Below are 25332 nucleotides of genomic sequence, written 5' to 3' on the forward strand. Positions count from 1 at the left end.
TCCAGCAGCGTTTCTCAACATTAAATCATGTTCTCACCAAGTACCCCCTAGCATAGTAAATATTATCACAAGTACCCCTTGACAAATATATATTTAATTCATAGTACATGATAATTGGTTCTAAACAATTTCCAAGCACTTACTATTGCTTTTAATTTGCTAAAACATTGATTTGGTGTTGTTTAAATAAGATTTAGCATTTTCTAAAACTCTAAATTTGTTATATTTAGTTAAGTATATCAAGCCCGAGTACCCCCTGGAACCATTAAAAGTACCTCCTGGGGTATGCATACCACACATTGTGAACCTAGGTGCTAGTGTATGGGGAGAATCGATCCTTCTCTTATCAGATTCAGAAGCCAATTGATCTGTTTGCCACATTGGGTGGCAAACTAAACGTGTATGGCCACCTTAAAGAGAGCCCAAGGTGGGCTCATAGAATAAAAAAAAAATTATGCTACCTGATCCGGGGGGCTGGGCGGATCAGGTAGCCACCAAAACCGCCGCTCTCCGCCGCTCCTGTGGGCTGCACTGTCCCACTTTTACTTTCGTGACCTCTGAGTCACGACGCTGAAAAGAGAGGGATCTCACTCTCTCACAGCAGCATGCAGGGAGGAGGGGAGAGCGGCAGGGGGCGCTGCTGGGGAGCTCTGCAGCTCTGGAAAGCCTGCAGGAAGGCCCCTAGTGGGCGTTTTGAGCAGGGAATCCCTCCCCTCTATTTACCCTCCGAGATAGCGGCAAATATTGTCACTAATTTCGGGAGGTAAGAGTGCAGCGGTGGGGGGTGCAGAGAGAGCAGTGATGGGGGACACACAGAGGCATGTTATGAGGCAGAGAACATGCCTCTGTGTCCCATATGCCCCCCAAGGAACCGCCTCGGGTTCCCTTTAAGACGTGAGGAGAGTGTCAGATTGGGACAGAATGCTACCAATGTCATGAGTAAGAATGTGGTGATAGAGGGAAAAGGGACGGCGTTCCAAATTTTTTTTTCCATTCCATTATTAGGTGAAGATTCAGTGTATTTGAACATTTTTCTGTATACTTACACTGCAGCATACAGTCCACCACACGCTGAATGGATGAAACCTCGGACCAATGTATGCAGGATAAATGTAAAAAACTGGCAAAAAAAGAAAGAGTAACATTTCATCTCAAATTTTTCCAATCAACGCTTATAGCAATAAGTCCAATAACAAAGCTATATTCAGTAATTAGACATTTGGTTAAATACATCACTTATTTTGAACACAATAACCTGGCAAAGAAATTGTTCTTTTTTAATAGTTTTCAGCATTTAGCAGTGTAGTCACTCACACAGCTGCTAACTTTTGAATTTGGAAAGGAGGTTTTGACAGTATCCTGGTATCCTTGTTATTTTTCTGTATAGTCCCTAAATACCCACAGCCCACCATAAAATCTAGTTTTGTTTGAAAAAGAAGTGTGTTAAAAGAGCTAATCAGTGCTCTATGTCAATAAACTATAAAACCTTCCAAGCAGGGGAGTATGACAAGTATTGCATGTTCAAATGCACAAGTCTAAACCTAAATGTTTAAAAAAAAATGTTGCTGTATTATTTGTTATCTGTCTTTGTTTTAGTGTATAATTATAGTCTTAAATGGGGTTTAACATAAATGGGAAGTGTGTGTGTGTGTGTGTGTGTGTGTGTGTGGGGGGGGGGGGGGGTTGCTAAGACATTGGCAGGGCAGGACATTTGGACATTTTATGTTGCATGGTCAATAGAGCTAGCCAGTGAACTCTAAATCCACACATGCTGAGAGGAAGTGCCAAGTCCATCCTGAGAAATGATAAGGAATTGCAGCCATAAAACAGTTTCCTGGCAGAGAACAATCACAATTTATAAATATGAACTGGATGTTAATGCTAACTGCAGGGGAAAAGGGAATAATAGTCATCGCCAGCTTGATTTACTAAGGCACCTGCAAGCATTTCCACCAAGCAAACTTGACCAGGATTTCAAAACAAAAATATGAGCTGTTAGGTGACAGAATATTGCAATACTCTCCTGTTGTATGACACATTAGGTATTGATGAAAGGCTAATAAATAGTTATGTGATTTCAGTCTTAAGCAGGCACCAACAGTGTTTTTCTAATGATTTCATGTAATTCTGGATGTAGTTGGCAATGTTGTATGCAGCTGCAGTAACACCTCAGCTAATTTATAAATCTTCCATTAAAGCTGCAATGTACAATAACCGTTTGTAAAAGCTTGACCACATAATAGCTGATAATTGTTAATCAGTCCAGGGCCCCATATGCAATAAACTTTTTCTCCTGAGTTTTTTCCTAGGAGATAATTTTCTAACGTCTCTTTAAAATCTCTTGTCAATCAACACTTTGCGATTTAAAAACTATCAAAAAGTAGAAGTGAATTCACCGACTGTCAGTTGCCCATAAGAAAGGGGTCTTAATCTAGACAAAGTTTGCTGAAGTACAACAACAACAACATCCACAGTGGAAACCAGGTAATGCTCAGAGATAGCTTTGTAAACCAGAGTGTGTATGTGTTTTTGTTGGGGCAGTATTTTAAGTCATGTTAATCCTGGCATCCTCATAGTGCCCCTAATCCTAACAGAGCTGAGTTCTCAAACTGACATGTATGCATTTATAGGATGGTAATCTAGACACTGCAATGTTAAACTTACCTGTAGAGGTAGATTTCTGATTAAACAGGTTATCCCAAAGAGGATGAGGATGAGATTTGTGAATACAAATGCCCTATTAGCATTGGTAATTTTTTGCACAGTCTTGGATCTTGGGGAAAAAAAGAAAGAAGTCATTAATTTTCTTAACATTATTTTTGAAATCATTTACCAAACACTACAAAAATAATGCAAATTAACCACTTTGCATCCAGACCTTGTTTACCCCTTATGGACCAGAACAGTTTTGACATTTTAGCTATGTCTTTATTTAATCAGCAGTAATTTCACAACTACTTATGACACATAAGACTTTCATTGCATTGCATTCTTCCCTTGATCAATTTTGTTTTCTATGCATTTTAATGGGACAAATAGGAAAACAATTATAAAAAACACATTATTTTTCTGTTTTACCAATTCCAGATTAAAAATAAAAAGCGCTACTGTAGATAAAAAAAATGTGAGACTATTTCTACTGTTTATCACAAAACTTAGATTATGTTCCTGACACAATTTATGGTGAGGATATTTGATTCTGAAATAATGCTACAGTGTGAAAATCAAAATATTTCTCAATCAATCTCATTGGCTGGAGGAACATATATTGCCTTTTACCAATTAGTGCTGCAGCAGATAGTGCCAGAGGTGTGCAGAGGAGCAAGCCCAACTGTGCACAGCTGTTGCTTCAGCTACAAGACGTATATCTACTTCTTTGTGGTTTGGATGAGGTCACAGAGGATGGAGAGATAATGTAATAGTGGAGAAAGTGGGTACGTAGTTGTGTCTGTATGCCATTCTGCCCAGACCAATTGGAATATGTGCTTTAGGACAACTTTAAGTGGTCTCTCTATTTTTTTGCTCTTAACCTCAAAACAATATGTACATACTTTTCTAGTTTTCTAATGTTTGTACTTTCAATGATTGGCTGGAAGGTGCTATTATTCAATAAAATGTAAATACAAAAAAAGCAAGTTTGAGAGTGGCTTGATGGTTAGGTCCTTCTAGCTAAGATGCGTAGTGTTTACAGAAGTTAAAACATTGTTATCAGCTACTGTCTCGTTTCTCTCTACAATCACAATACTGACATAACTAGGGAAATATTTTTATCTAAGATAACCTAGAATTCACTTTTACTGTAAGACTTAGTAATAAAAGGGGCATTGTGAACCACAACTACATTGTCTGCAAATATAGCTTAACCTCCTTGTCGGTTATCCCGAGCTCAGCTCGGGGTAACCTGCGCAGGAGGATTTCTCAGGCCCCGCTGGGCCGATTTGCATAATTTTTTTCCCTGATCGCCGGAGATGATCGGAGTGGGTGGGGGGATGCCGCTGCTCGGCGGCTATAATGTAGCGAGCCCTGGGCTCACTACATGATTTGAAAAAAAATAAAAATTGCTGCGCTGCCTCCTTGCCGGTGGGAATTGGACCGGCAAGGAGGTTAGAGAGGAACTCCAGTGAACATTTTACTGTTGGCAGGTGATGTAGCTGCTGCACGGTTTTTGGCAGTTGGAAGCAGCTGTAAACAGCTATTTCCCACAATACAACAAGGTTCAGGCAGGGAACACACTTGACTGTTTTCGTGCGCGTTTTCTGCACAGAAAAACGAGTCCACACTTAATATGTTGTTCGCGCGCAGAAAAAAAAACTGACATTCTGCATCCTGATTCTGACATTTTGTCAGTTTTTTGTATCAATTACATCAGCTGCTATGAAAAAACGCGTGCGTTTTCCTGCATAGAGAGACACTTGGTGTGCAGAAAAAGTATGCAGGAAAACGCGTGCAGAAAACTGAAAGACAAGTGTGTTCCCTGCCTCACAGACAGGAAACTGCCAAAAGTTTGAACTTTTCTTGTGGGAGGGGTTACTTGTGGGAGGGGTTTCACCACAATATCAGTCATACAGTGTCCCCTGATTGTCTGCTTGTGAAAAGGAATAGATTTCTCATGTAAAATGGGGTATCAGCTACTGATTGGGATAAAGTTACATTTTTGGTCGGAGTTTCTCTTTAAAGAGGACCTCCAAGCTGATGTACAAAAACCTGCAGCTTTGCTGTAAGAAAAAGTTATATTTACCTGTGGTGTCTTGTCCCACGGATCCATCCCTAAGACCCCGCATCACTCCACTTCCGGTGCCTGACCCCACCTCCCCTCTCTTCCCAGCGAAAAAACACCAAACTATTTACTGTAGTAAATAGCTTAGCATTTCTCTCTGCAATTGACGAGCCCCCAAACTCCCTATCTGGATCTTCTACTAACAACACAATATTAAGAAAAGATTTCCAGCATAAGCACCTTTACGCCCCTCCCCCTCTTTTTTGTCTTCTTTTCTTCCTTTCTCCTCAAATGCAGCTAGGTTTGCACCAAACTGCACAAGGATAAAGAAGACTTAATCATAACACTCCTTTGTTGAGTTTCTATTTTGCATCATTTGTTTGATGTTATTTTCTGAAATTAGCAAACTGTCCTTATTTATTAATATGCGTCGAATTATGTAGATAAAAAAAAGAAGGGAAAAAAAGAAAACACAGAAAAAGAAAACCATACAGACAAAACAAAGAAAACAGAGAAAAAAAACATACCTCTTCTCCCAAATCTCACACACAACCCTCAACCAGTCTCCACACTACCAGTCATCATACCTCACCCATCACATACCACATCGGACTAGACCAATCATTTCCATTACCCACTCACTCCAGCCAATATACAGTATAATTTGCTTCTCTCTACGCCATGAATCCCAATTCCGCCTTCCTACCTGATACTTCCTCTCTAGTAGTCTCAATTTTTAGCGGAAGGCCTGCTCTCCACTCTACCCTCCTCCTCCCCGGGCCTACTTCTTAGCTTGCCATTTCAGAAAAGATTCCCACAAGCAGGGCCGGGCCGAGGCATAGGCTGTAGAGGCTCCAGCCTCAGGGCGCAGTGTAGGAGGGGGCGCACAATTCATTCAGCTTCCTTTCCTAATTGTGTTCGAAGCAGAAAGAAATGAAAAAAGGGGATACATGGCAGTGAATGCAAGCCAGATAACTAGATATTAAGGTGTTGGGGAGGTTGTGGGCCCCGTGGCACTTCTTAGTTTAATAGCAATCAGTGTGTGACGGCTGGGGAGGCAGGGATGGAGGGGCGCACTTTGGTGTCTCAGCCTTGGGTGCTGGAGGACCTTGTCCCAGCTCTGCCCACAAGGCTTTTTAGTTTTTGATTTTGTGAAGAAATTTTCCATTTACATCTAGCTCCTCAAAAAAGGCACACATCTTAATAATCCATTCCTGTATACTCAAATAATTAGATTATTTCCAATGTTTAGTAATGATCTGCCTTGCTACTAAGGGGCCAATTTCCTCACACAGATGCCTTCCCAATCCTGAACCTAAACCTCCCTCTTTCGATAGTCCAATGATGGCTGATAAAGGTGAATTTGTAAGGTAGTCTCCCAAAACTTTTTATATCTCCCCAGATTTTTTTTATTATTGCCAGCACCACATGTGGATATCAGACCCATCCACATGGCCACCTCTTCATTTAACTCTCAAATATATTGGCCTTACATTCGAGAGTAAAATACCACCTTGAAATTAGCTTTTATTGAATTAGCTGTAAATTTATTAATCTAAATCATTCACATCCAGTCTTAAACCTTTGTTTTTCTCATCATATATTGTTCTGGCAGGGTTTTTCTAACAAGCTTGATATGCCCATTTTTTTTCCTTTTAAATGTTAATTTTTGGTTACAAATGTTGCTTGCTATAAACCAGAAACTTGTACTAGCTGGTGGAAATTCTGGGTTGTCCCTCAAAGTTATAAAGTTGGAGGGGCTGTGAATTTTTGCCATTTTTCTAACAGAGCTTGTAGGTGTTTTAAAGTTGGTTTGATTAATGGGTAGGTGGCTGTTTTATATAGTGGTCATATATTGCCCAGAATACAAGATAGGATTTTTTAAGGTAAATTAAGTTGCCTTCTATTGTCACCCTTAATTTACACCAGTCTACTAAGCACATTATTTGAACGTAGTAGATCCTGATGTCTGGTGTGAACTCCAGCCTTTTTCTCAGGGATATATTAGCATAGCTCATTCTTCTATTTGTTCTGGCCCCTATGAAGTTCTGGAATAATTTTTGCCATTCTTTAAACCTTTCCTTCAGAATTGGTATTGGCAAGTATTGCATTATAATCTTAGGCAAAATCTGCTTTTTTATTGTACAGTATCTATCCTGCCCAGTATGTTAAATCATAACCTATCCCACCCATTGAGTTTCTTATTTTCATTCTATGAATAGGGTGTAGACATATCTCTACTTCGGTTCATGCTTACATACTTAAAAGACTTGTTAGGCCAGATGAAGTCACAATATTTCTTTATCTTAGACCTAGTCTCTTGCAAGCAATTGATATCTAAAATAAATTATTTTACGTTATTTATATTGAAGTTTGTATAGTTGCTAAAATTTCCCAAAAGGCCCTGACATTGTTGATATTGTTGGGTTTGTAAGCAACAGTAGGATGTCATCTGGGTATGCCAGCAATGTAATATCTTCATAGCCTACTGTAATGCCTTCAATGACCTTTTCCTCCTGTATTAGTCTGATTAGTTGCTCTAGACATATGGGGAAAGTGGGCAACCCTGCCATACCCTCGTTCTGGATCTGAAATTCCATACCAATTCTATTATTTCTTCTTATGCATGCTGTTTGTTGATAGGATTGGTAAACTCTACTCAAATCAAAGAGACCCGTATACAAAATTTCCCAATGCTTCTAACAGGTAATCCCTTGATAATCGATCCAATGCCTTTTTAGCATTGATCATTATAATCATTGCTTTATTTCTTTTTAATACTGCACTTGTGTATGAACCCTATAGCTGAAAAGCTATTTTCTTGTCTATATATGACATGTATTTGTCTATGTTTTCTAAATCCAAATTGCTGTTTTCCTATGCGTCAGTCCACAATTTTACCTTATCTATTGGCCAAGATGTTTGTGTAGATTTTGATGTAATTGTTCATCAATGAAATCGGTATACAGTATAGTGTGAGCATTCTTAGTTTCATTTACCCTTCTTTGGGATTAGTGATATACAGATATCAGTTTTTTTAGAAAATGTGTTTTCTTTTATATCAGAATTTACCAGTGAAAAAAATGGGTTGCAAGCTCCGCAGACGAATATTGGTAAAATTCTATCGGAAAACCATCAGGTCCTGGTGATTTCTTTATAGGCGGTATACTCACTGCTTGCTTAAATTCTATTTCTTAGAAAGAGGCATCTAATATTTTTATATTTTCTTCACTAATACTTGGTAGGGAATTGTGGCTCTAAGAACTTCCTTGGTTTTACTTCTGGAAACTGTTTTAACCCCTTGAGGACAGCAGTGTTAAAACCCCCTAAAGACCAGGCCATTTTTCAAGAAATAGGCCACTGCAGCTTTAAGGCCTCGCTGCAGGGCCGCACATGTCAGCACACAGAGCTTTCTGTTGGTGGGGTCTGATCGCCCTCCCATTGTTTATTTATTTATTTTTTTGTAAATATTTATTTCTATTTTTATCTACTAAATTTCCTATTTTTTTTATTTTTCTGCTAGTCCCACCAGCTGATCACCCCTGAGCCTCTGGAGGGGACAGCTAGGTCACCCGGCTGTCCCCAGTACAGAGCTGCGATCTAAGGGGTAATTCGCTGTCTAACAGTCTCAGGGCAACGATCGCTGCTGGAAGACTGAAGGCGGGGCATAACTCCGCTTACCAAACGGAGATAGGCGCACATTAGCACGCGCAATCATCTGCAAAACAGGCCCGCAGGACCTTCCCTTAATCGACAGTAGGCGGTCCTGGGGCTTCTGCCGTGGCCACGCCCATCGGCGTGAGGCGGTCAGATACCCTGTATATAGGTTAGAGTAATAATTGGCAAAGATTTCCTCAATCTTTATTTGGTCATGTTGTGGGTTTCCCACTTCATCTCTGATATGCTCTATAAAACAATGTGATTTTTTTTCTTTAATTGTTCTTCCAGAACCTTCCCTGATTTATTTATCCCACGTTTCTAAATGTTTTTCTCTTTTTATAATCCTGGGCACTTTTTTCATTACATATTTGATTTAGCTCTTATTGTTGCTATGGATTTTTGATTTTCTATTTTCTATTGTTAGTTTCAGTTTATGGATCTGCTCAGCTTTTTGAAGATTATCTAATAAGGTCGAGATTCTATAGATACTCTCCATATTCTTTCTGATTTTTAGTTTAATTAATTCACCTCCAGTCACACATTTCATAGTATCCCATAATGGGGTTTCAAGCATGTCCAGAGTGTTTTTGCGCCTAAAAAAAACTACAATACAGCTGGAAGGAAGGTACAAAGCAGAGAAAGAAAAACCAGGATCTGAGCAACTTGGTTTTCAAACAGGTGCTAGTACCACTAGAATGGGCAGAGGGCAACATCGCTACACTGGAACTTCACACACCAAATAGACTAGCAACCCTAATCATGGCATCTGAAGGGGCCTAAAACCCATCTGACATTTCAAACCATATAAAAAATATTGAAAACTTTTGGCCATGACTGGAATGTGAACCCAGCCAATTTGTATTACATTTGTTTGCAAGCCAGAATTATTAGAGTCTCATAGACTACCTCTGCTACTGACAAGTTCATACATCAGGCTTTTGCTGTGACTGAGGATAGTCTGCCTATATGAAGCTGTTTGTTGGATTATTTTGTTTTTTCTATTGCACCTAAAACATACTAATATTAACCTTTTGCGCATTAAAACTACTCATGCACACAATATCCCTTTCAAGCAAAAAAAGAGCTATTAATGTTATTTAAAATGTTAGCTTACAAATAATAATGATTTTATTTCTGGTTTCTTACTCTTCATTCTCATGCTCTTTCATTTTCCAGTCCATGACAAAGCCAATGAAAGGACAGGTGAAAAGGCACAAAAGCTGCAGGACTCCAAAAACGGAGGAATATAGACCCACTGCAAAACAAGAGAAGCACAGACATTGCTTAGCTGTATGACATACAGGAAATTACTCTAAATTATGAATTCTTATGACTGAATCAGTATTAAAGGGGTTCTTTCGCGAAAAAAGTAGGCAGTTAAAAAATGTGACAGATGACAGGTTTTGGGCCAGTCCATCTTTTTAAGGGGGATTCTCAGGGCTTTCTTTGTTTTCAACAGCATTTCCTGAACGACAGTTGCAAAATCTAACTGACATAATAGTGTGCAAGTGATTAGGGAGGCCGGCTGGTATCTTGCTATTTTGGCAGTTAAACTGCTGTTCAGGAAATGCTGTGGAAAACAAAGAAAGTCCTGAGAATCCCCCTTAAAAAGATGGACTGGCCCAAAACCTGTCATCTGTCACATTTTTTAACTGCCTACTTTTTTCACGAAAGAACCCCTTTAAAAACAAGAAATTAAAGCCCATGGGGTGGTTTCCCGGTTCAACGCAAGTCCACTCTCTCATCTTTCTCTTTCCTTTCTCTTCTGTTTCACTTCTTGCTTTTCTTTTCTTACTCCTTCCTTCTCTCACATTAAGCTGGTTATTAGTCCTCCTTTTTTAGCAGGATGTTTGGTTACTGTTCCCTATTATGATAATTATGTGTGCTGTCATGTGTGAACCATAACGGGCTCAGGGCTACTTTTGCCTGACCTAGCCTCCTTTGTGAAACACATAATGCCATAATGCTAAGTCTAATCACCTTAGCGAGACATAATGTAGTCTAATCTGGCTTGCCCGGTTCCTTTACCTTTCATATCTGACCTTTTTGCCTGTGCTATATTCACAGGATGGCCCGTTACACTGTTTTGTGCTGCACTGGTTTGTGGCCTGTATAAGCATATATCTATGTCTGCTAACCCATTTGATGCTGTAACTTGTTGTCACAACTTTATATCTTTTTCTTGTCTTTTGCATTAGGGGAAAAGAAGAGGAAAATATACCGCTGCACCCAAGCAGGAGACAGAGCTGGACCCAAGCAGCCCAGGCCGATAATGGAAATGTAGAAAAGAACACTGGTCCACTTCAATGTCTCCACAGTTTATTAAGGACTTATCCCAAGACAGAACATACAAAACGCTGACATGTTTCAGACCTAACCTGGTCCTTAATCATAGCTTGCTATGATTAAGGACCAGGTTAAATTTGAAACATGTCAGCGTTTTGTATGTTCTGTCTTGGGATAAGTCCTTAATAAACTGTGGAGACATCGAAGCGGACCAGTGTTCTTTTCTACACTTCTTTTGCATTAGGTTGTAAATCCTTTTTGAAAATAAAAGAATCTTTAAAAGAAACAAAACAAAAAAAACCCAGATTAACCACTTCCCAACCACAGGTTTATACCTCTTAAAAACCAGAGCAATTTTCACATCACGATCCTCCCATTCATTCGCTAATACCTTTCTTACTTATCACATTGAAATGATCTATATTGTTTTATTCACCACAAATTAGGCTTTCTTTTAGTGGTACTTTTTGCTTAAAATTATTTTATTTTATATACATTTTAAAGGGGATACTTATGGAAAAAAAATGAAAAAAATCATTATTCTTCAGTTTTTAGCTTTTAACCACTTCAGCCCGCATGTGTTTTCACTTTCAGGATGGATGCAATTTTCCCCTGTCAGCGCTCCTCCCATTCAATAACTTTTTCAATACTCATCACACGTAAATTATATATATCTTGGGTTTTTATTACCACAAATTAAACATTTTGTGAGCAAAACTTGTTTTTAGTAATTACTTTATTTTCTATGCATTTTATTGGCAAATACACAAAAAAATACACTATTTCTCCAATTCCATCCCCTATAGTTTTAAAATAAGCAATGCTACTATAAATTATCCCCACCCATTTTATTTGCTCATTAGTCCTGGCTATCACAACATTTAAATGATGTTCTGTAATGATCTGCTCTGCTGTCTGCACAGGCAGACAGCTGTTTGACCATTCTTTAGGTCTGAATGCTACAGGTCTCTGAAAAAGAGACCTGTCTTCGCTTTGCAAGTTTCAGAGTTGCTCTGCTGAGGAATTTGCATACACTTGTCATGCAAATTGCCTAGCTGCCTCCTTTGATTGCTTGCAGTATAAATACCATTTTCTCCCAGAATCCCTTGATGGTCATGATGGTTTGTTCCTGCTAAACTCTCCTGGAGTATCAGCCTTGCTTGTTTGCTAAAGATTATCTTAGAGTAATTCCTGGGGACTGCACTAGGCATCCCTTCTAGTGCAGTCAGGTTGTATTATCTGTATTGCCTTGTTCTGTCTCTCTGTCTCGATTGTCTTGTCACCAGCGGCGGTCGACAGGAAATCATTCTGTCTGTCTGGGAGTGTAGCCAAGAGCTGTGGTTGCTACTGGCTGCTCCATCTGTCTGGATTGCATTCGCCCTAGTGGTAGTGGCAGTGCTTCCTTCTATAGTCTGCCTTAGGGGTGCTAGCCAGAGCAGCGGTTGCTACTGGTAGCCCCATCTGTCTGTCTTTACTGGTACGAACGCTTGCTATAGGCTCGGTGAGGTAACCGTTTAGCAAGCGTTACCTCACGCGCGGTGATCGTGTTGTAAACGCATTCGCTGTTGCGAATGAGTGCGGTGTTTGCGTTTAGCTAGCGTTTGTTATTTTCCTTGATGTTCTGATTGTTCTTGCTTGCTGTGCCTTTTGCTACTCTCGTGTTCTGTCCTGCTCTGTCTTGTGTCTGTTGGCAATCGCCAGTCTTGCGATTGCGTTCGTACTTTGTTTCTGCGGATGTGTGTTCACCGTTGCTGGGTGGCGACTAGATTGGTGGACACACATTCATTCTGTCTCTGTGTTCTCTCTCTTTAAGGGCTATCTTGCCCTGCATTGCTTCAACTCATACAATTCCCATCTGGCATCTGTGGCCGTGTAGAGGCTGTGCTCGTCTGCACTCCACAGGTCCATCTGCCGGTGGGAATCTCCCTCTACAGGTGCATAGCACCATAGCTGGGTTCTCTCAAATTACACGCTTGTGGAGGATTTCCGCAGTGTCAGCGCGCGTCCTGTGCGCTGACCACGGAAATAATTCCCCAATCGTTACATGTTCTCAGTACAATGTATGACGTCAATATATTATGTGGAAATAAAGGTGTACTTTTTTTTGTGTGTGTGTCCCATCAATTGTAAGCCCTTATGTACTAAAATAACAGTAATCTACCCTCATGACATACATATATACTGTATATTAAAAAAAAAAAGCTAAGTCCCTAAGGCAACTATTTATGTTTGTTTTTTTTTACTTTTTTTTTTTAATCTTCAATTTATTTGCTTTGTAACTGGGGTGAGGGGCGAGATGGGGTTTGGAAGTGATTTAATTAATTAATTTTATTAATAAAAAAAAATCTGTGGTGTGAAATTCCTTTTCGCCTCTAGATGTTTAGTTTACCAGGAAGTGTTTTGTTAGTTTTTTTTTACTTTGATTCACGTTCATTCTTATGAATGGACATGGCCCGTGATCAGGGTGATGTCCATTCATTACAGGCACTGTGCGGAAACAGAAAACCGCCGCGGTGCGCAAGGGCGCTGCCCAGTGCATGCCGCCGCTTAAACACTGGATGAGTATACTCGTCCAGTTTGACTTAAGTGGTGCCTATGTGGATGAGACTACTCGTCCAGATATGCTTAAGTGGTTAACATAAAATGAACTACAATATATAAAATCCACACGGTTTACGTTTTATTTGCCCATTTGTCCCTGTTATTACATTTAAACTGTGTCCCTAGTACAATGTATGGAGATAATATTTTATTTGTAATTAAAGGTGTATTTTTTTCTTTTTAGTGGTTTTTATACTATCTATAATTACAAACCTTTAGTTACAAAAAAAACCCAGTAATATACCCTCATGACATACATAAATAGTTATTACATTTTTAATATGTATTTTTTTAAATTATGTCATTTTTTTACAAGTGCTTTATTTTGGTAACTATAGGGCAGGGGTGAAAAAGGTTAAAAATTATTTTTAAAAAATGTACCGTATGTATTTTTGTATAATACTGTCTATGGTTGCATTTTTACTTTTTGGCCACAAGATGGTGCTACACATAATATCCAAGTACTGTAAACAGTACACATAAGTACTGTTTACTTTCACTTCTGTGAATGAGAGCCTGCATTTCGTTGGAGCCGGTTCTCATTCTTCACAGACTGGGTACAAGTTGTACAAGTTGGGTACAGGTGCGACGGAAATGAATGGCAGCGGCTCGGCAATCAGGAATGGCGAGTTACATAAACAAGTATGCATATTTAGTCAAGTTGAAGTTTAGTCAAGTGATGTTTCCAGTGGCGTAAATGTGCCTACCAGCGGAAGAGAAATGGTTAATAACTGAGATGAATGAATGTGCTGTTTGATAGAACAGTTTTTCAGGAACACTGTGGGCTCTATTCACAAAACTTCTCATAAATGACTTATTTACCACCTAATTGATAAAAATAACCTTTCAGCACATTTACAAGCAAAATCACTCAAAGTAAGTTGTTCCTGATTAACTTTATATCAATATTACTTGTCTTACCTTAATTATATTATATTTTTGCTCTTTGGGAGCTTAAAAATGTAACATGTAAAGTGAAAACAGAGGAAAACAGGTGAAAAAAACTTTGTGGATCATTGGGAAGCTTTTTTCACCTGTTTTCCTCTGTTTTCACTTTACATGTTACATTTTTAAGCCCCCAAAGAGCAAAAATATAATATAATTAAGGTAAGCGATTTGTACTTCCTCAGCAGCAGCATATTTTGAAAACATGATGCTGCTGCTGAGGAAGTACAAATCGCTTCCATACAGTCCACTGAGAATAATCACCTCACCATGCCCTCCTTCTACTGCTGAGAGATTTAAGATAACCATACATCTAGCAATGATGGGCAGATTCGGCCAACAGACAAATCTCTCTCTAATCGAATCTGATTAGAGAGAGATCTGTCAGCTGCCCATACACCACAGGCCGATTTTCAATCAATTTCATGCTGAAATCGATCTGGAATCGGCCTTGTGCGCCTCATTTGCCACCTCAACGCTGTCCCCTATTGTAACATGTCCCCCTGGTGCCCAATGTAAAGTATACATTACCTGTCCACCTGTGCTTGTTCCGCGCTGGCTTCCGGGATTCCACCCGCATACACACACGCCCCATGTGGTTTCCTAGTAAGTGCACACATGTGACGTTATTTTTCATTAGGGGGGGTTTTGTCGCGTTTTGTCAATCGTCGCGAAACATCTTGCAGCATGTGCAATTAATAATATGACCAATTTTCGTACCGAAATCGGTCACATTGTCGGTTGGGCATGCACTTTGTGGCACCGATTCTCATCCAATTTGATTATAATATTATGATTATAATAATCGGATGGTCGATCGCCCACCAAGTTGCCTGATGTATGGGCACCTTAACTCTTGTCTCATCATTGCAGCTTAGCAGAATCTCATTATCTTAATGTGGCCATACATATAGCAATTTGGCAGCCAATCGACCATGCAATTCGACAATTATTATCAAGTCAGATGAACATAAAACATTTGGGGGGACGCAGGCAGGGGCGCCTCGGCGGCTCAGGACCAGGCACTCAGAGCTGATCCTGTCAGTTCTACCTATGGAACTTTTTACTTGACCGGATGAAGCAGTTATCACAGTGAAACACGTTGTCCTATGTTCGTAATAAATTAGAATTTTCTTTCAACATCCTACTCTCTGAAGTTCTTATTAAAGGTAAGACTGTCTTACATTTATTTTTGGCAACAAACTCTACACACTATACCACCCTTGGGCGCCTCCTATCTCCTTCCAAAACCTGAGAGAGCGAGGCATGCTCTGTCCAATCTGTGCTTTCTGTATATCAGTACTCCAGCAGCCACAACTGGCAGCATTCTGGTCATGAAGTTGCTGTTGTGCAAAGCCAGGTATGAGCACTGACATAAAGGGAGCATGGTGTGGAGTGAATCTGCCACACTCTCAGATTCCATGGACTTGGGCAAGTTCATGAGCCATGCAAGCTGAGGAAAAGGAATTGCTCTTGCACGTCTTCTTTCCTCTGTGTATGAGCAGTTCCTTATACTGGGCATTAGCAGTGTATGAAATTGTGCATGCCTAGTTCATATGCACTAGTTCACAGCCACTAGCTTTTCCAGAATAAAGGATTTGACAGCATGGCAGGCAGGCAAATGATAAAAGATGGTGATATGCGAGGGACACTGTAGGACAGACAGAGAGAGCGTGATAAGTGCCCCTGAAAACTGCTAGAAGAGACATTTTTTTCGACTTAAAGGGAACCTAAACTGAGAAGGATATGGAAGTTTCCTTTTAAAATAATACCAATTGGCTGACTCTCCTGCTGATCCTGTGTCTCCAATACTTTTAGCCACAGCCCCTTAACAAGCATCCAGATCAGGTGCTCTGACTGAATTCAGACTGGATTAGCTGCATACTTGTTTCAGGTGTGTGATTCAGCCACTACTGCAGCCAAAGAGATCAGCAGGACTGACATGCAACTGGTATTGTTTAAAAAGAACATATCCCTCTCAGTTAAGGTTCCCTTTAAAGTACATATACTGTTCAGGCACACAGATCATAATTTTGTGTATATTTAGTGCAATCAAAATGGAGGTTGTTTGAGTTTCTTTTACCTGTGAGTTCAGCTTCAAGTTTTTCCTCGGGGGGTACTGGAAAACAAACAACATATGTATATAAGAAATAACATAACAGAACGTCACAAAACAAATTCACAGACAAGTAAGTGCACAGGCTTTAAGAATTTATTGGAAGTGAAAGAATAAAACACCCTCAGATACGTTCTGTGGTTCTAGGTTTGGTTTCAGATGTCTCTGTCTACCCTCCCTTTCTCTGTACATTGTTTTACCTTACCAAAGACTTCTTCATGTTTTAGACCTCAAACAATCAATAAGCATAAAGCGCTCCCAAGTGCTAAATCATCATTGCATAGCTGAAGACGTAAGTTGGCCTTACACTGGTCAAGTTGCCCACGATCGATAGAGCGATCCATTTTTTTTCCCACAATGCCTCAATCGATTGCTTGGGAATCGATTTGACAGTGCAAACATGCCAAAAAAATGCCAAATTTTGACCAATTGATTGTATTCAATTGATCGTATCACAATTTCGATTCCTTGAAACCGCCATACACAATGGATTCAAATTTTTTGTCCCACTCAATCGAGTAGCTGTCTCGATCGAAATACAAACACTTGTTGCACTCGATTTTTAACGGAAAAATCACATCGATCGGTCGAATCAATCAAAAAAATCGACTAGTGCATGGGTAGCTTTATTCTCCAGGTGCATTGATGTGCATCCTTGTACTGAGTGCATGGCGGCTGCCTTGAGTGAGTTCCTAGGTTCACTTATTGCACTGCCTCTTTCCACATCATATTTTGCCTAACCTGTAATTTACTTGACGTTGTTTATCTCCCTTTTCAGATGTTTTCTTCACAGGCAAAATATAATATGCCAGGAGCTGGAAATAATCTTACTGGGATTGCTTTTTATTAATTTGTTAATAGCATAATGAATAGCTCAAACGTTTGTATATTCTTGCTCAAGTTCTCCAGTAGCAGAGATTTGCCCTAAACTCCTATTGTTTTGTGTTCTCTGGAATAGAAAGCTCAAGTTATCTTATTGTATAGTGTTCTCTGGAATAGAAAGCGAGTATCAATATTCTTAACAGAGGCACGCACAGCAGCAATACTTTGACAGAGGCTCAAACCCATGATATTGCTCAAAATGGGCCCCAAGGATCTCACTTTAAAGCAACCCAGGAAGCTGCCATATTTATTTCCTTTTAGACAACATCGGTTTCTGGCTTTCCTCTGCAGCTGATCCTCCACCTCTAATACTTTTAGCCACAGAGCCTGAACAAGCATGCAGCAGATCAGGTGTTTCTGACATTATTGTCAGATCTAACCAGATTAGCTGCATGCTTGTTTCTGGTGTGATTCATCCACTACTTCTGCTAAATATATCAGCAGGATAGGCAGGCAACTGGTATAGTTTAAAAGGAAATAAATATGGCAGCCTCCATATACTTTTTGCTGCAGGTTCCCTTCAAAGCAAAACTCAGAGGTGCTCTTGGCTCACAGCACCCTTTGGCACTTTAATCGGCCTGAGGAGGTGGACATATACCCACAAAACGCGCTGCTAGCGCATAATGAAATTAATTTATCATATGAATTTGTCGCCATTGAGGTAAGCCACCTAATTTTTTTCCTTTTAATTGTTTTTAACATAATTGTGCTTAGTAGTACCACCCTTGTCTGGAGGGGTGTGACTTGGCTCCTTGTGGTTCTGTCATTTTCAAGACCTTGGTTATTTTACAGTAAGAGAGTGACCATATCCAGATCCATCTGGACATCCAAGTGGGGTTGGGTTTATACATCTCCACCTGTTCATCAGTGATAGGTTGCATGAGGTGAGTATCTACCCTTATCATTTACTCTCCTCCCCCTTTAATCTTGACATACTGCACCATCCAAGCTCCCGTTGTTTCTGTGTTTTTTCACCTTTAGGGTGAGGTTACTCACCCTGTTCTGGGAATTCCACTGACAAGATCACCATTCAACTGGGGCACCTCTAGCTACCTAATACTTGAGAGCACCTCTAGCTATCTATTACTAAGGGGCACCTGTAGCTACCTATGATGGGCAAGGGAGGTAAGTGAGAAGTGACAGCTGGGCCATCCAGCACATTTGCAGCGCGGTTTGGCGGAGGTTTGTATGTTCATGGAGGGCAAAGTCTAGGGTGCCAGGACATCTGTGCCTGTAGGCTCCTGTGATGTAAATCTGGGCCTGAGGTGGATGGTGCAACACTGGGATTCTCTTATCAGACCGATTTTGCTTTTCAGACAGTGCATTGTAGGCTGAAAAATTTCCCTAATGGAAAAACCAAGTGTTGTTCTTTCGCAATGTCTTCTCATTCTCCAGCAAAATATTTCTGCCATTCAAACAGTCCCAGACAAGGTTTGTACACTGCTTAAATTTCATGTTAGACATAATGACAAAGCAATTTCACATGTATTTCTTTTATAAGTGCCTAGAGACTTACTACAAGTAAAAAGCAAACAATGCTTATCTTAACTGCTTCAAGGTCATTCACAGCAAAAGCACATTCTTCTGCTATGAGTACATGACTCATAGTGTGGCCAGTCTTGTTATTTTACAGCCACGCCTAATGTATATATATGTTTAGGCAGGTGTGAAAAAAATGCTGCTGACTAAGAATGCTTTTACAAATAGAAGTGTTAACAGTTGAATTTTATCCGTTAAAACATATCTGCACTGAAAAATTAAGATTTTATACTTACCTATGGAGAGGGAAGGCTCTGCATTCTAAAGAGCATGCAAAAAGACGCTGGGAAATTTGGAAGCTGGGCAAAGCAGAAAAACGGCTCACCCTGCTCCTGCAAAAGTCCCAGCACCGCACCAAAAAGGGGCGAGGTCACACAGGGAGTGTGTGTGGTCATGGGTGGGACCAAATTATATGAACTTAACAGCGGTGTAACCTAATAATAATCATGGGCCTGCCCAGCAAAATGTTGGATGAAGCCCCCTATTCTTCAGATAGTTTATCAGTATAAGCATAGAGTAAAGATGCATACACACATTCAAGTTTGACAGGTCAATCACTGACCAATTTTATCACCCCCATGTAGTATGAGGACAAACAGAATACTATGAACAGAGCTGAGATCTCATAATACCTAGAAGTAGTAAAATTGGCTACTCAAAATTGTATGTGTGTACCAGACTTTACAGCTTATACTGTACATACTGGAGGTAGCAGGGACCAGCACACACTGCAGCTAGTTTACTATCAGTACAGGCCCAGAGCAACAGCTTGTACTGTACATACTGGAGGTAGCAGAGATCAGCACACACTGCAGCTAGTTTACTATCAGTATAGGCCCAGAGTTAGGGCTGATCGGAACAGTTGAATTCCGATTTTGCCGAAATTCGGTGTACCGCATGGGAAACCGAATTTCGTGTTCCGAATTTTCGTGTTCCGAATTTTCGTGTTCCGAGTACATTTCTATTCAATTAAATGGTGCACGGTTAATTGTGAAGTCCCCATAGATGCTATCAACTCCAAATTTGGCAGATGAGTAGGAACATGGAAAAAAAATTGTGAAAAAACCTTATAGTTTTTGAGCAAATTGATTTCAAAGTTTCATAGGAAAAATGGTTTTTAATAACCACTTAAGGACCAGGGCTTCTCTGACTGATCTGTGCTGCGTGGGTTCTCCAGCCCACAGCACAGATCAGGTTTCAGCCAGGGCGACCAGACTTCCCTTCTTTTTTCCCCACTAGGGGGATGTCCTGCTGGGGGGTCTGATCGCCGTGCTGCGTGCTGCAAATCCCCCCTCCGCATCGATTTCTGCCCTCTCTGCCCTTCCCTCCCTCTCGGTATGGGCTGCGCAGGACAGATATCTGTCCTGCGCTGCCTAGGATAGGCTTAAGCCTATCAGATGCCAGTGATCCCCAGCCAATCAGAGGCCGGGGATCGCCGATCTCCTTTACGGCGCTGATGTGCAGCAGCGCCGTATGATGTTAACAGCGTTTACATTTAGCCTGCGAGCTGCAATCAGCGGCTCGCAGACTGTTCACGGAGACATCCTCCGTGAACTGACATGGAACGGTTTCCATGGGAAACCACTTGCGACCTGCCGACACCTATCGGCGTTAGGCGGTCGTTAAGTGACTGTGTAAAATGACACTGCTGCAGTACAAGTTACTGCATTCCCAGTTCTATATACATATTGTATACATTTCATGAAAACAGACAGCGTGGGGTCCCCCCCTACCAAGCCTCCTTAACCCCTTGTCCCCCATGCAGGCTGGGATAGCAAGAATGCGGAGTCCCAGCAACTGGCGTGGCATTATCGCAAGGTAAGTATACCTGGTTAATCTAAACAATAAAGAACTTTTTTCGTTGTCGTGTTTTTATTTCTTTTTTTAACTCTTTGTACTCACTTTTTAACTCTTTTTACTCATTTCTCCTGGGGAGGGGGCGGCCTCCAGGGATCCGCTTGTTAAAGAAGAACCCCAGATGCCACCATAAACCCACCCCCAGGATGTCAGCGCCCCCACCTCTGCTGCCCCAGGATTGGACAAGGGCTCTGGGGGAGAGGGGGAGGCTCCAGAGCCCCCCCATACCATGGACCATGCGGGCTGGTATAGCCCAGGGTGCGAAGCCCCACGTGGCCTGGGACTCTGCATTCTGGTTATCCTAGCCTGCATGGGAGACAAGGGGTTAAGGAGGCTTGGTAGGGGGGACCCCACGCTGTCTGTTTTCATGAAATGTATACAATATGTATACAGAACTCGAAATGCAGTAACTTGTACTGCAGCAGTGTCATTTTACAAGGTTTAAAAACCATTTTTCCTATGAAACTTTGAAATCGATTTGCTCAAGAACTATAAGGTATTTTCACCATGTTCCTACTCATCTGCCTAATATACATGCCAAATTTGGTGATGATAGCATGTATGGGGGCTTCACAATTAACCGCGGAATATGGCACTATTGACTTCAATGGAAAACCGAATTCGATACTCGGAACTGCCGAATTTTCGAGTTTCGAGTGTGTACTGGGAACTACCAAAATCTGATGCAAAACTTAAAATACGGAATCCGAGAGCTTAGCCCTACCCAGAGTCACAGCTTATACTGTACATGCTGGGGTAGAAGGGGTCAACACACACTGCAGCTAGTTTACCATAAATACAGGCACAGAGTAAAAGCTTATACTGTACATACTGGAGGCAGCAGAGATCAGCACACACTGCAGCTAGTTTACCATCAAAACAGGCACAGAGTAATAGCTTGTGCTGTACATACTGGAGGTAGCATAAATCAGCACTTGCTGCAGCTAGTTTACTATCAGTACAGGCCCAGAGTCACAGCTTATGCTGTACATACTGGAGGTAGCAGGGATCAGCACATGCTGCAGCTAGTTTACTATCAGTACAGGTACAGAGTAACAGTTTATACTGTACATACTGGTGGTAGCAGAGATCAGCACACACTGCAGCCAGTTTATTATCAGTACAGGCACAGAGTAACAACTAATACTGGAGGTAGCAGAGATCAGCACATGCTGCAGCCAGTTTACTATCAATACAGGTACAGAGTAACAACTTATACTGTGCATACTGGAGGTAGCAGAGATCAGCACATGCTGCAGCCAGTTTACTATCAATACAGGCACAGAGTAACAACTTATACTGTGCATACTGGAGGTAGCAGAGATCAGCACATGCTGCAGCTAGTTTGGGCACAGAGTAAAAGCTCATACTGTACATGTGGCATGGAGGTTGGTGCACAGATACACACAATGGGGCACAGAGGATGGGACACAGACACACACACACACACACACACACAACATGGGGCATAGAGGAGGGGGCACAGACAGACACACAACGTGACACAAACACACACTCACAATGGGGCACAGAGAATGGGGCATGGACAGACACACACACACACACAGAGGATGGGACATAGAGAATGGGGCACAGACACACACACAACAAGCCAGGCAGAGTATATACATACCTCCTCCCCCATCTGGAGTCTCTGCAGTCTGCCACACACATGGTTAACACCAGCTGCTGCAGGCTGAATCGAACTGACGCCTCATGCCAGTCTGTCATGTAGAGTGTCAGCGGGGGTCAGCGCTCCAGGCCCCGGGCGGGCAAAAGGCATCTCCTCTACACTTGCAGGGGGCGGAGCTACTCATGCTCTCTCCAGCCCCCTGCCTTTTCAAGTCAATCCCACGCCCTCTGCCTGGTGCTCCTGATTGAGCCGGGGCAGATGGACCAGAGGACCAGGACCACTGGTGATAATTCTGGTGATAATTCTGAGTGGCGAGCGCTGCCCACAACATGGCGGCCGCCGATTTAAGCAAACGAAGGCCGTGCTGAGCCACGCAAAAAAAATATATATTCGGGGCACTACTGTTGGGCACACCAGAGCCGGGATAAGGGGCACAGGCCACGGATATATGACCCTAGCGACACCGTTGAAACACACTATAACCGTAATTAACGTTAGGGCCTATGGCGGTGCATGGTGCACCCAAATTTCCCTACGCCGTTTGAGCCTGTCTTACCAAAAGTTCCTTCCCGTTCCTCTCTCGGTATCCTGATTCCAGCAGTGTCATCCCTGTTCAAATTTGCAGCCTCCGGGAGCCCTTGTAAGGCATTGGGAGCACTCATAACACTGAGCGCTACTGAATACGGCAACTCCATACTGCGCATGCATGAAGCCTTCCAATAGGCCAAGGAGGTGTATTCGACCAGTTGGTTGAATAGCTTTAATGGGAGTAACAGCGCTGGAAAGAGGAGACTCAATAGGAGCATTCCCTCTCCGTAGGTAAGTACCTGACTATTTTGTTTTTCACTTCAGTTTTACTTTAACAATTCAAATTGAATGAACAGGAGAGAAATCCAATCAATATTTGGCATGACCACCTTTGCCTTTAAAACAGCATAAATTCTTCTAGGTGCACTTGCACATAGTTTTGAAGGAACTCAGCAGGAGGGTTCTTCCAAATATCTGTAAGAACTAACCATAGATCTCTTGTGGATATACTGTAGGGTATAGTCGCCTCTCGCTATATCAATAACTGATAAGAGTGCTGTGTGTGACTGGACAGACACAGACCTGCCTAAGGATTTTGAAGGAGTAATGCACCTGCCCCTTCTCCCCCCACAAAACCTTTACTAACCTACTGCAAGTGTGTTGTCAGAAAGAGTCTTCAATGCAGCTTTGGGGTTGTGAGTGATAAGCACGTTCACCTTCAACACAAAATGTTTACCGGCTGGCGTTCCTGAAAACTAACAAGGCTTGGATCAGCCATCACTTCTGCAGAGTGCACTGACCAATAAGCAACTGCTGCACGTCCTGATACTTTTCCAGAAATAGCACCTTCAGAGCTTTCTGCATCTCCCTCTCCTCTACCACAGGATATTTTTTGGATCTGGAAGACCTCACTCTAGGCCTTCTGCCTGTATGCTATGTCACTAGTTGGACGTGAGCTGTATAGTGGCTAATCTCTGGATCTGGAAGACTCTGGATCAGGAAGACCCTGATTCGGGCCCTAAACTTGGAAATGAGCTGTGTAATGGCTATTTTTTTTCCAGAATATGCCCCTATGGGCTCACTGCCTTTATTCTGCTATGTCACTTGATAGTGAGCTATGCAATGGTTAATTTTTGGATCTAGAAGACATCCCTGGTGCACTTTTCTTTTATGCTATGTCAGTTGGAAATTACTTACGCAATGGTTAGCCATTTTTTGATCTGGAGGAACCACTTTGTGGCCTTCTCTGCTTCATTGTCATTGTTCATTGCCAGTTCAGGCTAGACTAGGCATCTGGTCAGATGAGACCAAAATGGAACTTTTTGGGCCAAAATGCAAAACGCTATGTGTGGCAGAAAACTAACACTGCACATCACTCCCCACTGTCAAATATGGTGGTGGCAGCATCATGCTCGGGGGGTGCATCTCTTCAGCAGGGACAGGGAAGCTGGTCAGAGTTGATGGATGGAGCCAAATATAGGGCAAACTTGGAAGAAAACCTCTTGGAGACTGCAAAAGACTTGAGACTGGGGCGGAGGTTCACCTTCCAGCAGGACAATGACCCTAAACATAAAGCCAGGGCAACAATGGAATGGTTTAAAACAAAACATATCTATGTGTTAGAATGGCCCAGTCAAAGTCCAAATCTAAATCCAATCGAGAATCTGTGGCAAGATCTGAAAACTGCTGTTCACAAACGCTGTCCATCTAATCTGACTGAGCTGGAGCTTTTTTGCAAAGAAGAATGGGCAAGGATTTCAGTCTCTAGATGTGCAAAGCTGGTAGAGACATACCCTAAAAGACTGGCAGCTGTAATTGCAGCAAAAGGTGGTTCTACAAAGTATTGACTCAGGGGGCCGAATAATTACGCACACCCCACTTTGCAGTTATTTATTTGTAGAAAATGTTTGGCATGATGTATGATTTTCGATCCACTTCTCACATGTACACCACTTTGTATTGGTCTTTCATGTTGAATTCCAATAACATTGATGCATGTTTGTGGCAGTAATGTGACTAAATGTGGAAAACTTCAAGGGGGCCGAATACTTTTGCAACCCACTGTATATCCACAGATCTGCATTTTGGCATGGAGCTTGGAAGATTGTGTGCTGCGCTTGCACGTAAATACGTGCCGAACTTTGCATATGCTTATGCAAAAACCAACAACACTCCATACAAGTCCCCAGCCACAGTCATCAATATGCAGCCAGTGGCGTGTGCAGTGTTGTGCACACAGAGTGAGGAAGGTGCCAGTGCAGGCACAAGGATACTGCGAGTATGACATCTGCTGATAGTTTCTTCATCCCTTGCTGAGCTGGAATAATTTTTTCCCCTGTATTTAAAAATAATATTAGAAAAAGAAGTGTATAGCTGACAGTGAAAGATGAAAGGTGGGATCCATTCACTCGGGATGGAATTAGATATTAACCTTCCTGGCAGTAAGCCCGAGCTGAGCTCGGGCTACGCCGCGCAGGAAGATATCACAGCCCCTGGTGGGGCGATTTGCTCACTGTAAAATGCTGTACGCGCAGCTAGCACTTTGCTAGCCGCGCGTACAGCTCGATC

The 25332-nt window shown here is 41.7% G+C and overlaps 1 protein-coding gene across 1 annotated transcript in view; it reads right to left on the reverse strand.

Annotated features, from left to right (window-relative positions):
• Positions 1 to 25332, reverse strand: part of SLC43A1 (solute carrier family 43 member 1) — a 113558-nt gene that overhangs the window by 12530 nt on the left and 75696 nt on the right. Inside the window, exons 10-13 of the mRNA XM_068258184.1 lie at positions 16293 to 16328; positions 9524 to 9632; positions 2665 to 2773; positions 1047 to 1120 (exon numbers count right to left, since the gene is read on the reverse strand). Of these exons, the coding sequence (XP_068114285.1) occupies positions 1047 to 1120; positions 2665 to 2773; positions 9524 to 9632; positions 16293 to 16328 (328 nt within the window). The remainder of the gene's footprint in view (positions 1 to 1046; positions 1121 to 2664; positions 2774 to 9523; positions 9633 to 16292; positions 16329 to 25332) is intronic.

The sequence above is a fragment of the Hyperolius riggenbachi genome, chromosome 10 (assembly GCF_040937935.1).
Source record: "Hyperolius riggenbachi isolate aHypRig1 chromosome 10, aHypRig1.pri, whole genome shotgun sequence".
Taxonomy (NCBI): Eukaryota; Metazoa; Chordata; class Amphibia; order Anura; family Hyperoliidae; genus Hyperolius; species Hyperolius riggenbachi.